The sequence below is a fragment of the Corylus avellana genome, chromosome 5 (assembly GCF_965113065.1).
Source record: "Corylus avellana chromosome 5, dhCorAvel1.hap1.2, whole genome shotgun sequence".
Lineage (NCBI taxonomy): Eukaryota > Viridiplantae > Streptophyta > Magnoliopsida > Fagales > Betulaceae > Corylus > Corylus avellana.
This window is the reverse complement of record NC_142494.1, coordinates 352,129-367,532: the sequence shown is the minus strand read 5'-3', so window position 1 is coordinate 367,532 and position 15,404 is coordinate 352,129. Positions and strand designations below refer to the sequence as shown.

Genomic DNA, 15,404 nt, shown 5'->3' with positions numbered 1-15,404 from the left:
CATGATAAGACATACATGACTTTGGAAGGTAGATGCTTTGAAAAATAAATTATATTTAAATGAAATAGGAAAAGTCTATTAAAAAAAAAAAAAAAACAAGAGATGTATGTGCTTTTTCTTTTCTTTTTTAATGTGATTTTTAACTAAAATAAAGATAATTTTTTTTAGTAATGCTCTTACTCTAATCTTCGCTTCAAAGACATGGTCAGGAAATCTCAAGTTATCATTCTTCATTTCCTTTTTTTTAGTTCATTGAATTTTATTTATGATCATGCTTTATAAATTACTGTTGAATTTTAATCTAATGATGATTTTAAAAGTCCACATTAACTAGTAAGAGATGAAATGATAATACGTAGCATTACTCTAAGATGGGTGGCTTATACCCCTTCACTAAGAGGCTACATTTACAGTCCAAGATATTCAATCAAATTTACCACAATGCTGGAGATACGTGCTTGGTTTGAGACAGGAAAGGAAAGTAATTATCTGTTGGCCAATAAAGAACACAATATGGTAACAGAATTCCCTTCTCGAATTGCTAATTGCTGCAAATGTTAATTATTTTTAGACATTTGCTCTCAAGAACAAAACTCCTCACCCTAGCAACAATACATTGTGAAGCTTCTCAAGTGCAAAGTGGGTGGGCACTGTATGACCCAAAAAGCTTACAGAACAAGAAAAACTATCCTTATCTCTTCCCTAATTTCCTAACAAAAATGACATTATGCCTGCTGTTTGTACAGAAAAGAGCAAGTCAAATCTGGCAAATTTTCATTTCCCACCGGTCTTCCATCTTTTCACTGGAATAAGGGTTACTTTTTTGCCGGGATTGTTAGTTCTGGTCTCCGTTGGCCGTAGCAGAGAAATGGCTGCTTGATGCTGATTTTTGTTTGCCTTTTCATCTGTTAAAGGTTTCAGTTCGAAGCCACCCCTGGTGAAACCTCTAGCAACCTGGCCAATTACAGTTTCGTCAATGAATGATTAGCATTGCAAAATATGGAAATATACACGTTTAACAATCACCCATATAGGTCAAATGAGAGTAGTTGGCAAAACTTTCCATGGATATAATCCTTACAGATCAATAAAATGGTAGGTGGGCTGGTAATGGCAAACCTTGTAGCTAACAAACAAATTTTTGTTAAACTTTGCGATGTCTAAGAACAGCTGTTGAAAACCACACACGCCCCATCACCAACCCCCCCCTCTCCTTCCTTTCTATTGAACTAGGTACGGTTAACTCACGCAGGCTGTTTTACAGTTAACATGTCAGTTGTTCCGAAATAATTTGATGGTTGCTAAATCAAGGATTGGTTTAGCAACCAGGATAGGTTAATAGGTAATCGCAAATTCATTAAAAAGTGCAAAGGCGCAATCCAAGTACACATAAAGTATAGAAGAAAACAACCTAACAAGTAGTGGAGAAGAGATCTAAAAAAGTGAAAATTCAAAAAACTACAATATGAGGCAGCAACCCAAAGAAAGAGTCTTTTAAAATCTTTAATTCTACTAAGGTCCTCTCGTGGTCCTCAAAGCTATGATCGTTTCTTTCTTCCTAGATACCATGTGAGAAAGGGCATAATCATCTTCCAAACTGCACCAAGCTGAAACCTACCCCCTGGCACTCTCCAACAGGCAAAGAGATCTACCATCCTTTTAGGTATAACCCAAACCAGCCCTACATTGCTGAAGATAGTATTCCTACTACTATTTTTTTTTTATAAGTTTTGAATTTTTATATATAAAAAATATAGTTGTTCAAGTGCTCTTCGAATATTAAACAACACACTCACTTTTGCTTAGTATTCCTACTACTATTCCAAAGAGCACTTGCAATCTTACAATGGAGTAGAAGATCTACTAACTCCTAATTTTTCACACACATGCAACACCATTTAACCACAATAATATGTCATTTCCTTAGGTTGTCCATGGTGAAGTTCTTCCCTAAGGCGACTCTCCCACCCTTAGATAAGTACATAATCTTCCATCCAGCCAAACAACGCTCTACCTTCTCAATGATGTCATTCCAATTAGACTTGGCTTTAAATGAAGCTCCCAAGGGAAGACCTAGATACTTCATGGGTAAGGCAAATACCTTGCAACCCAAAATACTAGTCAAACCTTTAACGTTCATTACATTGCCAACCGAGACTAACTCTGATTTAGCCAGATTAATCCTTAGACCAGAAATTGCTTCAATGCATAAAACAAACTACGCAAATTGTGAAGGTGTTCTGAATTTTCCTCACAAAAAATCAAGGTGTCATCTGCAAACAAAAGGTGAGAAATGTTGATAGCACCACCACTTCACTACCCTACCATGTAGCCCAATAAAAGACCCCATCCACAAGAGCTGAAATCATTTTGCATTAGGATCTCCTCTCTCAGGTTACGAGAGCTACTAAAGAAACTTGATGGGGTCCCATTCACCAAGATTGAGAAGCGCACAAATGAAATACAATATACCTCCCATTTACACCGTCTTTCCCCAAAACTGCATCTTTTCGACATATATAAGTGGAAATCCCAATTGATATGGTCAAAAGCCTTTTCAATATCCAGCTTAAATAGAACACCTGGTACCTCAGATCTAAGCCTACTATCAATGCACTCATTGGCCATGAGAATTAAGTATAGGATCTGCCTGCCCTTGATGAAAGTGTTCTAAGGTTTAGAAATGATAATCTTTCTCCACAACCAATTTCAACCTGTTAGCTAGAACTTTGGCCACACTCTTATACACTCCACCCACTAAGCTAAAAGGTTGAAATTCCTTGATAACAATGGCCCATGGTTTCTTTGGAATAAGAGAAATGAAGGTGGCATTAAAACTTTTTTCAAACTTACCTATAGTATGAAAATCATGGAAGACATTCATGATGTTTGATTTAAGCACCTCCCAGAAAGCTTGGAAAAAGCCCATAGTAAAACCATAAGGACCTTGGGCCTTGTCACCATTAAGGGCTTTCACCACCTCGAAGACCTCATCATCCATAAAGGGGTCTCTCCAACCAGCCTCCTCCCCCTAATAGAGTCAAGCGAGAGGCCATCCAATCTGGGTCGCCAACTAAACTGCTCAGTGAACAGGTTGTCATAGAACTGTACAATGCGATCTCAAATCATTGACTGATCTGAACAAACTGAGCCATTAACCACCAATTGCTTCTTTCTATTAGAATTGGCCACTCGATGGAAGAACTTTGTGCACTTGTCTCCCACTCTTAACCACAGTGTCATTGATTTTTGCCTCCAACTCACTTCCTCCAAAAGCGTAATCCTCTCCAAATCATTAGTCACTATGACCTTCCTCAAAATCTCCTCCTCAACTAAAACTCACTCTTCCTCCAAACCTTCAAGGGCCCGTAGATCAACCAAAAGTTATTTCTTTTTCTTTATATTGCCAAACTCTACTTCATTCCATGCTTTTAAGTCATATTTTAGAGCCTTAAGTTTTGATGTAAGTATGTAACTTGGAGTGCCTTGAAAGTGATAAGAGGACCACCACTGTTTCACCCTTAGACTTTAGCCACATATTCTCAAATTTGAAGTATCTTTTACACCAGAAATGCCTCCAAAATGAAGAAGAATGGGAAAATGATATAAACAAAGTCTAGGAGCCCCTTCTGAAGCAAATTAGGGAACTGGGAGTCCCAAGATGAGGAAACGAGGAATTTATCACTCCTAGACCAGGAAGGAGGGTCCATGTTACTAGACCAAGTAAAAGAGCCGCCCACAAGTGGAATATCCATGAGCCTCTGCTCAGAGATGAAATAAAAAAACTACAACATAGGTGAACACAAATGGGAGTCACTCGTTCTCTCACTTGGAAAGCTAGTTACATTGAAATCCCCCCTGATGCACTAGTGTCAATGACAGAACCAACATTGTCAGGCTAATAGTCCCTACCTTACCCAACACTTCCACAGAAGGCTAAGCCATAGCAAAAGACTTGATAAACCCCCTCCAAAGAGAGGGGAATTCCGAACATTTGCACTTGCTTTCGCCGGGCTATGAATAACCTCCGACAAAGTCTTAGCTACAGTCTAACCAGACGGCTGCAAAGGCGAACTCAAACTAAAACCCAAAGGACTAGCGGGCGGAGCACTGGTTGCCGTCACTACCTCGGCAATCAGGCTATCGTCCATCTTTGCAAACTTACTATCCCTTAGCTTTGGGTTGTAGATCTTCAGCTTATTTGCACCACACACATCAAACCCTTCCATACTAAAGAATCTGCTCCACCCAAACATCTAGCATCACTCTTTCCAACTTGTGCTCCTATTAGTGTCTCCTTAATTGACAAACCCAACTCATTATCCAACCGTGATGAATCTTTGACTAATTCACAACCACCTAGACCCAAAACAATACCCTCAACAGGTGGTTCAGCTCCAAGAATTAGCTTTCTGTCCTTCGTAGGTGAACATTCCGCAAGAGCATCCCCATCAACAGAGAAGTCAACGGAACACACACTCGGTGGCCCAGGCATAAAAGTAAGCTTTTGTACCTGACCACTAGTGGTTTCTTAAATAGGGGAAAAGAGCTTCTTGTTGTGGCAGAGCACCACCAACAACCGTGCAATCGACATCGTACTCCATAATCCCTTTCCCCTTATCGTGAAACTACTAGGGCTCTTCTCCATAATCCCTCTCACACACATCCCATATTTTTTACCTTTGTTTATTTTTGGGCTTGTAGGATTCTAACAATGGTGAAAATTATATGGAATTTCCAGGTATTAACAAAATGTACTTGCTAATGAGGCATACCTTTATAAGAATCCAAACTTTCAGTGAACTACTCAAGATTGCAAGCCTTGTCCTTTTACCGGAGGTTAAATAGTTGCACATGTGATGGTCAACCCGCAAAATAAATTTTGGCCAGGACTTGGGGTTTTCAGGATTGGCTTCCTGGTCCATCATAGCCTGAAAAAACAATGTATACAATGTAATAAGAGCAAAGCAACCCAATGGAACCCAAGAAATGTAACTTTTTTTTTTTTTTTTTTTGATGTCGGGGAACCTCTCCAAGGCAGAGCCCTTCGGATCCACCCCTGCAGAGTAAACCCCGGTCCCGTGCACCGCACCCTTGAAAGTTTCCCTACACGAAACTGGTTAAATTGCTGGCTTTTCACCAGGGGATGTGGCTCCAAGAGATTGTTTGCACCCATGAAGTGTTGAACCTTGGACCTTGAAGGGAGCAAACCTTAAAACCAAGGCCTCCACCACTTGGGCCAACCCTTTGGGGTTTGTGATGAATTAATAGGTTTGAGAGATTCTAAAACCCACCCTTATATGGAATTTTCACTTGAAAAAAACAATTGCCTTGTAATGGCTGTTTTTATTCTTTTCTAGTGCTTTTTGAAGGAAAAGCGCAATACTAATGTGTTGTATTATCCCCACTAGCATACTCCAAATCTTCACAAAATTGTCTATGCTTCATCTTAATAGAGTAGATAACATAGAAAAAAATAAAAACTTTTGATGCTATAAAACTTACTAGCAACTGACAAATTTCTTGTTCAATTTTTGAAAAGGAGGTTTCTAAAGCTTCAACTCTCCCAGTAGCATGACAGCATGTGCATGGCTCACTAATCATAAATGTCACACTAGGTCGAACCTGTTCAACATCAAGCCACCATTCATTAGATGTAAAAAGAGATATCAATTGAACTTATCTAGTACTGTGTCAAACTTCTCAAATGAATATCTTGCCTGTAAATTAGATATAAATGATTATATGTATGTCCTTTCATGTTACATTTTAGCCAATCCCAAATAGTTGGGACAACGCTGAGAAAACGGATGCAACAAGAAAACAGGTGCTAACGCACAATGGCTTTCACACTCGCAACAGCCATTGTACATCTTTGCCCAGCCATTTTCATGTTGGTTCTTAAGATTCCTGCTAATTTGAGGATAAGAGAATATAGCCTTTAAAATCAAGGAACGTACCCTCTTTCTTGTTATTTCCATAAGCCCATGCCTAGATAATTCAGAGACTTTCACCATTGACCTGTCTCTCTCTACAGCCTTCTTAACTTCTTCATATACCAATCTCTTATTTGCTGAAAGATAAGATAATGCTTGATAATAAATGGATAAAAAGCTACACACTTTAAATGACAATCACAGCAGCCTAGTATATTTTTTGGCGCAGTGATTAAAAAATGATAAACAATTTCATATTAAGAGGTAATTAAGAAAGCCTCTCTCAACTCTTAACTAATCAAGCCTCCCTTGCGCACTGCTATAATTTGCTTTCAATACAAAAGAGTCAATTTGTTCATGTCAGCAAAACCTTTCTGGAAAAGGAATGTGAGGTGATACAACGAGTCTTGAAGTTCTCTATATATGAAGAATAGGCAACTGTGAAATCTCCTTTGTTCCTACATCTATTAACAAAGAAGTTCCTGGCAAGCATGTGGTGCAGGTGCCAAGCTCAAGTGAATGCTACATGTTTGTATTACAAATTCCACCAAACTTTACTGGGCAGATTATATAGTCCATTGAATGAATATTCCTTAGTTTTTGATACAGTTAAGCCTAACTCAGTTTACGAAGCATAATATATTGAAATTCTACAGGTGGGTTTTGGTAATTGTAAATTGATATAGGGATAGAAAACAGTAGTATCAAAATAAAGGCAGTTATATAATTTCTCTCATTTTAGAATAAGAGAAAAGCCAGAAATAGGCTCTCTTTTCATAATCCGCTAATAAATAGACAAACATCTGTGCAACACTGCTATTTAGTATGATGGTGGAGAGCAAAGGAAAAAAGAAGTCTTAGGCAATTGCTCCTAACCTAGAGAAACTTATAGGGCCAAGAACAAACTCGAATGATTGATCCTAAAACTTTCTACAAAAAAATATTGTATACCAACCGGCCCCCATGGGCCCCATGAGAACACATGCACATGTGCACGCACAGGGGAGAGAGAGAAAGAGAGATTTAAACTTACAGTCATCTGTCATATCAATGAAATCCACAACAATAATGCCACCAATATCCCTCAGCCGTAACTCCCTCGCAATCTGAAAACATGTTATTTTCTTTCAAATAGGTTGTGTATAGCTCTTGTGGATTATATGGCATAATCAGATACTCCATTAGAAACCTTTGGAAGAAAAACCAATAGCAATTGATGAAAAGATAAATGCGTAACAACAGCCAAAAAAAGATCGTCTGTGTCAAGTGTCAATGCAGCAACCCCAAAATAATATACACCATGGCAAGATGATGGATGATAAAATAGTCCTACACATATACTTCTGGAGTAAGGCTCCAATATTTACCATTAGATGGCTTTTGGCCTTCATATCTTAACCTATCTATTAATTGCAAGATTTACTTTTCTAAACTAAATATCGAGTTGCTTAATTGTGTTTGTATCAAGGAAATTGACTTACGAAATACAAGAAGTACAGTTTTAGCAAAGACATAGCAAGATATAAACGCTATGGGAAAAGCAATGGCCTAATATAGTTTAAATATATGAACTTTGAATGGAAGAAAACGAAAAAAGTAATAACAGATTAATATACTCTTTAGGTAGCAGGAAATATAGACTTGGATTATGAACTAAGTGGCCTGTGATAAGAACTCGGCAGCAAGCGTACTTGTTTTGCAGCTGCAAGGTTGACATCTAGAATAGCCTTCTCCTGCGAAGTCCCATGACCAAAAACCCCATGTCCCCCATTAACATCGATAGAGACCAATGCCTCAGTTTGTTCAATCACAAGAGAACCTCCATTAGCAAGTGGAACCCTGACACAAGCAAGAGATGCTATCAACATGAACATAATGGTAATAAATATAAAGTTTTCCAGAAATGAAGTTATTCGTAGCTATATTACAAACAGTTTACAGTTGAAGAAAAAGGTGAAGGATATCAGTTATTCAAAAGGACCATGACGGGTGGAGCCCCTCCCTTTGGTGATGTGCTGATTCTTCAACCATACTTTCAACACTATGGAGCTAGTGCAAAAAATTAAATATCATCTGTTTTCAACTTCAAGGAACAAATTTATTGTGGGATGTGCCAACAGATGTGTGAAACCAACTAAAAAGTAGTTCATTAGATTGTCTTTTGTGATGGGCTGAAATATCAGGAAAGTTGAATTCCATTGCCCTTAATGCCATATTTTGTTCTTGGAGGCTTCATCATAATTATTTCTACAAGTCCAAAATTTGTTTCAAAAACCTAGGTCAATGCATAAAGGTGTATTGAGTGTGTTAATGTGGGGTTCTGCATGATATACATCGTTGACTCACTTCTTAACAGCTTAAGCCTTTTGAATTGATGATTCACCAACATAGTAATCAAAACACATAGATCAATGAACAAAAAGCTTCTTTATGCATCCTCTATGCTAGGTAACGTGGAAATTGACAACATGAGCAATGCTGAACCTCACCTTTTACTCAGGATATTATTGATCTCTTCTTCAATGTTAAATTCACTAAAAAGAGGAATTCTTTTATCGTATAACTCAACTCGATCACAAAGATCAGGGGCAATTTCCTGAAGATAATTGGTAACCTGGAAAATGACATAGCAAATGCTGACATTGGTTATGTTCATAGGAGAAAAGTAAAGACGAGATCTCTAGAAATCTAAATTAAATCTGCAGAGAGCAAGGGACTATAACACAGCAGTTACAGAAAAAGAAAGTATTAAGTAGAAAAATTCTTTACTCATCCCCATTTGACTGGCTATCTACTAGAAAAACGTGTCATAACCTCTGCCAGGTATACACCCATATAAGTTCATTTTGAATATTCAGCTCAAACGACCAATTCTGTGATATATGGGACTGTGGACCAACCCCATGTACACAAGTTTATGTTCTACTAAAGGCAATAATCCTACCCTCCTCACTCAAGACTTGCTAGAAAGGAAACGAATGAAAAACCTAAATCAGGAAGACACACAAACATGGGTCCTTATCCAGTAAGATAGTCCTCTCTGGTATTCTGCTGATGTCATACCTCATGATATGTCCTTGGCGAGTCAACTACCATTCGCTGAACCTGAATGTAAGTCATAATAAAGAATACAACTAGGGAATGAGATTGTTGGGTTATCAAGTTGCAATAAAGCAATAAAGATCGCATAGATAATAGGAGAATCAGGAGTTAGACAGAGACAGGTACTCACCTGATCATTAAAATAATCCTGAACAACTGAGAGTGTTTGACCCATTGCCCTATGGAGAATAACGGGAATGGCACCCTCAACACCTTCATCTGCTGCAAGAGCTGCAGATTTGGCATGTTCCATTATATTTTTCCAGGTTGAAAGTAAACCATCCAAGTCCTTCTGCAATTCCTCTAAAGAATGACCAGTCGCAACAGTCCTTACTGTCAGACCAAAACCCTGAGGCTGCAAAGTTTTTGCAATGACTTTCAACCGTGTACGCTCAACACCAGAAATTTTTTTTGAAATGCCAATTCTATCACAACAAGTAATCAGTATCTGCAAGCCAGGAGAGTTCATTCAGATTAAACACAAACTAATGGTTGAATATATGACAAACAAAGAATTCTTGAGATAATCATACCCAGAATCTGCTTCTTAATTTTGGATAAGCCGTTAGCGTTGGACCTTTTGTACCCAGTCCCTCTTTGACAACTTGTACAACAATTTTGGTGCCCTTTCGAACTTGGGCCCACTTGTTGTCATTATTGAGCGTATGCCTAGAATCCTTCATATGTTGGAGATGAGACATTTGAGAATCATTTGAACCATTTATGTCTACAGGAAGGGAATGGTCAATAGTTTCACCTTCCAGGTGATGTTCACTTCGATCTAAACAGTCCTCAAAATCAGCTTCCGCTTCATCATAATCGAGTATACCACCATTTACATTTTCCTCAAGAACTTCTGAAATATTGAAATCATCCTCAACTTCATGTTCCTCATAGTCATTGTGCATAGATTGTACAGGATCATCCCGAGAGTCAACTTCTGTATTATCAGCAATGACTACTCTATCATGAGATGTGCACACATTGTCAATGGCAGTTGGATGCTTTTCAAGTGATCCAATAACAGAACCATTGATTTCTCGTTTCTTTGTCCTTTGACGAAATGGAGGGAATATAAATGGTTCCCTGTTTTGCTTGATGTCCATAAGAGAGTGTCTAGAATTTCCAATATTTACAAAAGCACCTCCCATATGGGGAACAAGTTTTGTGACCACCCCTAGATACACACTGTCACACTGCACATTAGTTTTAACCGGTTCCAGTAATAACTCCACTAATTTACTGTCTTCCAGTACAGCAATCCTTTGCATGGTACATATTGAAGAATTAATCAGAATAACAGTAGAAATGGGTTCCTCTGAAATAAGACTGTTCCCTTCTTCAGGCAACAAATTTCCTTTATCTTCTATCTCAATAACCTCATCTTCTAAGGTGTCATTACTTTTGGACACATCAGACCCCATCTTATCCTTGGAAATAGGAAAAAGGAGAGGTGATGCTAGTAACCAGGGCTCCTCAACAGGCTGATCTTTTTCAGTGAAAACCCGGTCAGAATTTGAGCCATTATGAGTGACACTAGTGGTATCCTCCCTTGAGTACAATATATCCTTGACTGTGGAATCATGTAAGAACGGCTTTGATTCTATTGAATCTCTTGCAAGGATTTTCACTATCTCATCTTCATCTGTCAAACCACTGGAAGCATTTGAGTGTTCAGAAACATTATAAGGGAAGAAGTTGCATATACAAGTGTACGCAGGTGGAGAAATTACCTCTGGCTGGAGCTGATATTAAAGATTGTATGGGAAGATATGTCTCCTCTATCCATGAATCCCATACTTGAGCTGGAGGCTTTTTGGTATCAAACCTCATCCATGAGTCTCTCACCATAATTCTTTTATCTTGTTGAACAGGTAGAGGTACTGATATAGAAAATTCAGGCCCAGGTCTCCAAATGATGTCACATGAAGGCCATGTTTCTTCTTTTATAAAATAATTATACTTGAAATTTCCACCATAAGCCATCTGCCAAGCACAAAAAGGTAACTAGGGGCAATTGCAATAAATACAATTATGAAACTGAAAGCAGATAAAGCTTAGGGTGTCTCTCACTAGTTTTATGAGAAGAGTAATATTTTGTTTTCAACTACTTACTTTTCATAATAAGGAAGTTTCTTCTAAGGCAATCTCTCTAGAAATCAAAAGAAACAACTGGGGAACTACATTGTTCTTTCTCATTTCTGGGGAAACAGACAAAAACCACCAATCTCAGACTAAGGGGGAGAGAGAGAGAGAAGTCAAAAAGTTATAACCTAGAGAATTAACAGGCTTCTCCTAGATCTGCCTTGGTAAACTTAGTTACCTTACAGTATCTACTCTAATTCAATGAAGTGGTGTCACAACAGACAGAAACAACCACATCAGGTAAATATGTTATGGTACTCAACTTCCCATTATGATATACACATGTATCAAGTACATTACTACCACTTATCACAGCCGGATGAAATTACCTTGACTTCAGCCTTCCATAAGTTTGTATGTTCAGTTGGAGACATAAGTATAGCCATCTCTGGATCCCAGGAGCCTAATACATCAGGATCCCCAGTTATGTACAGAAGCTGACCAGCTGTCAAATCGGCTTCTATAGTCCAAACTATGCGCCATAATTCTTTCAAAGTAGTGCTTGACTTGCCTGAGAAATCAGAATATGCTAGATCCATCAGCCATTCAAAACTATAAGAAAGTAGTTCCTCAAAGGATGGTGCAAAACATTAATACACCAATGAAGAAAATATGTCTGTCCATTAGAATCGAGTAAGAGCAGAGACAGAAAGAGGCTTTCTCTCACAATTGGTAACTGAATTTCACATCAACGATGATAAGTGAATGGAAATTTCAACTTAAAAGTACCACTTTGTTCAGACCTCTGACAGGTCACAACAAACTGGGGGAAACTAATGGATATTATACTTTTTTGGTACAGTATATAATTATATGTTCACCACATTTTTCTTGTTATTTCTGATTATAGACAACCACATTTGAGTTGGTAAGTAGAAGCAAGTATAATCATATGTTCACATTATCTTCAGATAAAGGTCCTCCATTGAAATGCTGGCTTGCAACGAAAGCTACAGTCAGTTGACACCAGCAAGAAAAATGTATAAAAGATTTGCTTAAGCAAAACTAAATTCAGACAGGAAAACACAAATAATCACATAATATCAAATAAAACAGTAGTTAACTTTAATCTTTAAGGAACGGATAAATACAATGAGACAGCTAAGACTGAAGTAGCTACCTAAAAACAAGATATTAAGGTATGAAGTAAGTTTATGATCTCTACTATATAAGAGTGGCACTTAGTACACCCAAATATTACCTAGAGTAATCAGAATGGGCAAGTTAACTTACCTTTCTTCGTAGTCATTATAGCGGATCTTCTGAAACAATTATAGTTCCCTATACGAAGTGTGAATCTGAATGCATTTCCAAAGGGTATGTGGGGGCATATATACCTGATTGAAAATTAGAAACACATTATTGATTTTCCAAAGGGTGTCAGCCCAGCAGTCAAAGTCTTAAGTTGATATGATTACGTATAATATTTCAATTTCATTACATGCTCGACCTGTATGCAAACAGTAATTTCCGAGCATTCTGACAGTACAAATGAATTTGAAGATGATTTATGGTGAGAATGAACAGGAGAAAAAAAACATCATACCTGAGTGAACCCCATCACTTGTTTGTGGTGTCTATGAATGAATATCACATATTTCTAGTCACATATTTTCTATAACTTGAGAAACTTGATATGTGCCATATAGATAGTTGACTCTCGGCTATTGAATAATAAAAAATGATTCATGCATTGAAAGTAAGTATTTCCAGATCACAACCAGGGGAAGGCACTATGGATGCCAAGTGTGTTGCATCCAAGACCACAATACATTTTCCCTCATTGGGAGGGTGACAGTGAGGATTTCTAAACAGATACATTAGCAACCCTACAAAACAATTGCTTCAACATTATCGTAACAATATGCCACTCCGAAGACTGAATTTCTTATATGTAAGGCTTCCATCATTTCCCCAGGTAGAGGCAGCATTGCTTTTAACATGCAATGACGGCAATATGATCAAATGCTCGGCCTCAAATACATATATATACTTATATCATCCCAAAAAATATTCATTAAAAAAAAAAATGAAAATGTTTGAATAATGTCAATCATATATAATACTATATCCTATTGGATTATGCAAACCACACTCTTAAAGCCTACCCAGCAAAAAACTTGTCTTTGACAATGTACAACACAAGGATCACCCCATAAATAAAAACTAAAGCTTTTGAAGGCTGCGATAGAGTAGATGGAAGTCTTTAATAAAACCATGCATAAATTGAATTCTGAAGCAATGAGAGGCTTCTTGTGTTGTATATAGTCTGACATAAACGATGAAATTATGAGCGCTCTGGGTGTGAGCGTGTAGTGTAATCGAAACCCAATTGAATTCAGACAAATTAAAAGTACATCCCTTGAGCGAATTCAAACAAATACATGGAGCGCATAAATGATGAATGTATGAATGTAGGGTTGCGAGTGAACTCACGAAGATAGGGAGCTCTCGGAGCCGATAAGCGAAGAAGAAGAGCAGGAGGAGAAGCTAGTGGAGCGTCGGGGGAGGATATGGAGGTCCATGGAGCTGAACCTGAACCACCCTGCATGAGCTTGAACTTCAGTGGAGGAGTATGGACAACGAGCCATGAGAGCTGGTCCTTGGATGGTAAATTAGGAATGGCTGGAAGGATAGTTTCGACATTTGAGGAGGGTGACTCGTGACCTTGAACGTGGTGTGACTCGGGGCAAAGGGGATGGATAGCCAAGAGAGAAGAAGAAGAAGATGATAGGATTGCCTTGGCGCCTTGTATGGCATTGGCACGTGTGCCGCATTACCACGCTTGTGCGAGTATTTACTTCTATTGGCACGTGTGCCGAATTGCCACGCTTGTGTAGTTGTGTGAATTTTTTCTTGGATAAAGTCCATATGCATTATACACATCTCAAACTATCACTCAATTGACAATATTTTCTCAAATTTTTAATTATAATTTGTGACAATATCCTTCCAAACTACCAAAATATTGTCAATATCCTCCCAAAACTAGCAAAAAATCAAAATGCCCCTATATATTTCTCAATATAAGAAAAATACCCCTATAATTCAAATAATAATAATAATTTTTAAAAAAGAATTTTTTTTTAAAAAAAAAAATTTTAAACGATTTTTTTTTAAACAATTTTTGAAAAAAAAAATGGAAATTTTTATTTAAAAAAACAATTTTTTTATTTTATTCGATTTTTTTTAAAATATGTTTTAAAAAAAACAAAAAATTTATTTTTTTAAAACCAACATTTTTTTATTTTTTTAAAAAGGAAAATTTTATTTAAGAATTAAAAAAAATAATAATAAAAACGAAAATTTTCAATTAAAAAAAAAAAAAACCGAAATTTTTTATTTTTTTATTTTAGGTTTTTTCCAAAAATTTTAGTGTTTTTGTTTTTATTTTACTACATCGTTGAGGGACATTGACAATGTTTCAATAGTTTGAAGGGACATTGTTACAATTGAAAGTTTGGAAGAGATGTTATCAATTGAGTAGTAGTTTGAGGAGGTATGTAGGCTTTCATTTTTTTCTTTTTTGTTCTCTTAATCACTTTTCTTTTTTCTTTTCTTTTCTGGGATTTTCTGCTATTTCCTTGCTTCTGGGGAGCTCGTGTCAAAATATAGAAAATATATTTTCCATTTTATCAGTTTTTGAGACTTTGTTTTCTCAAAACTAATGGTAAACATGTTTTTGATATGGAGGATAATTTTCTGATTTCAAGACCAGAAGACATTAACCAAAGATACCTATATTTTATTAGGAAGAGCAATTAGGAAATGGTATTTTTTTAACCTATAAAAAAATAAATAAAAATAAAAATAAATAAATGGGAAATGGTATTTTTCTCTAGCCTAAAACATTGATAAATGGTCGGTTTAGTTTGATGGTTTTAAAATGTGTAGTTTGAAAAATAGTGATTTCAAAACATATTTAATAAAAATCTATTTAATGAAATTGTTATTTTAAAATAATAGTTAGCATTTAGTGAAATTGCGCCTTTAAAATCATGCATTTGTAAAAGTACATTCCATGTCCCTAAGAGGTAACTCAATCGGCTAAGACCACGTCTCATGAAGCGGAGGTCACTAGTTCGAATCCCTTCCTCTTCCCCCCCCCCCCTCTTGTGCGGAAATAAAAAAAAAAAAAAAAAAAAAAAAATTACATTCCCTTACCTACGATTCAAAAAATGTGAATTTTCTACCTTTTCAAACCATAATTTCTTTTTCAAA

General features: G+C 36.9%; 1 protein-coding gene across 1 annotated transcript; it reads right to left on the bottom strand.

The window, feature by feature from the left end:
* Positions 1 to 517: 517 nt before the first annotated feature.
* Positions 518 to 13,937, bottom strand: RNEE/G (RNAse E/G-like protein). The gene is made up of 14 exons (XM_059593247.2): positions 13,620 to 13,937; positions 12,417 to 12,520; positions 11,513 to 11,694; positions 10,772 to 11,024; positions 9,572 to 10,683; positions 9,169 to 9,486; positions 9,000 to 9,041; positions 8,426 to 8,550; positions 7,628 to 7,775; positions 6,970 to 7,042; positions 5,961 to 6,073; positions 5,506 to 5,625; positions 4,776 to 4,931; positions 518 to 954 (listed from the first exon to the last, which is right to left on the bottom strand). Exons 1-14 carry the CDS (start codon positions 13,772 to 13,774, stop codon positions 775 to 777), a joined length of 3,081 nt encoding a protein of 1,026 aa, XP_059449230.2. The 5' UTR covers positions 13,775 to 13,937; the 3' UTR covers positions 518 to 774.
* Between the last annotated feature and the right edge of the window lie 1,467 nt (positions 13,938 to 15,404).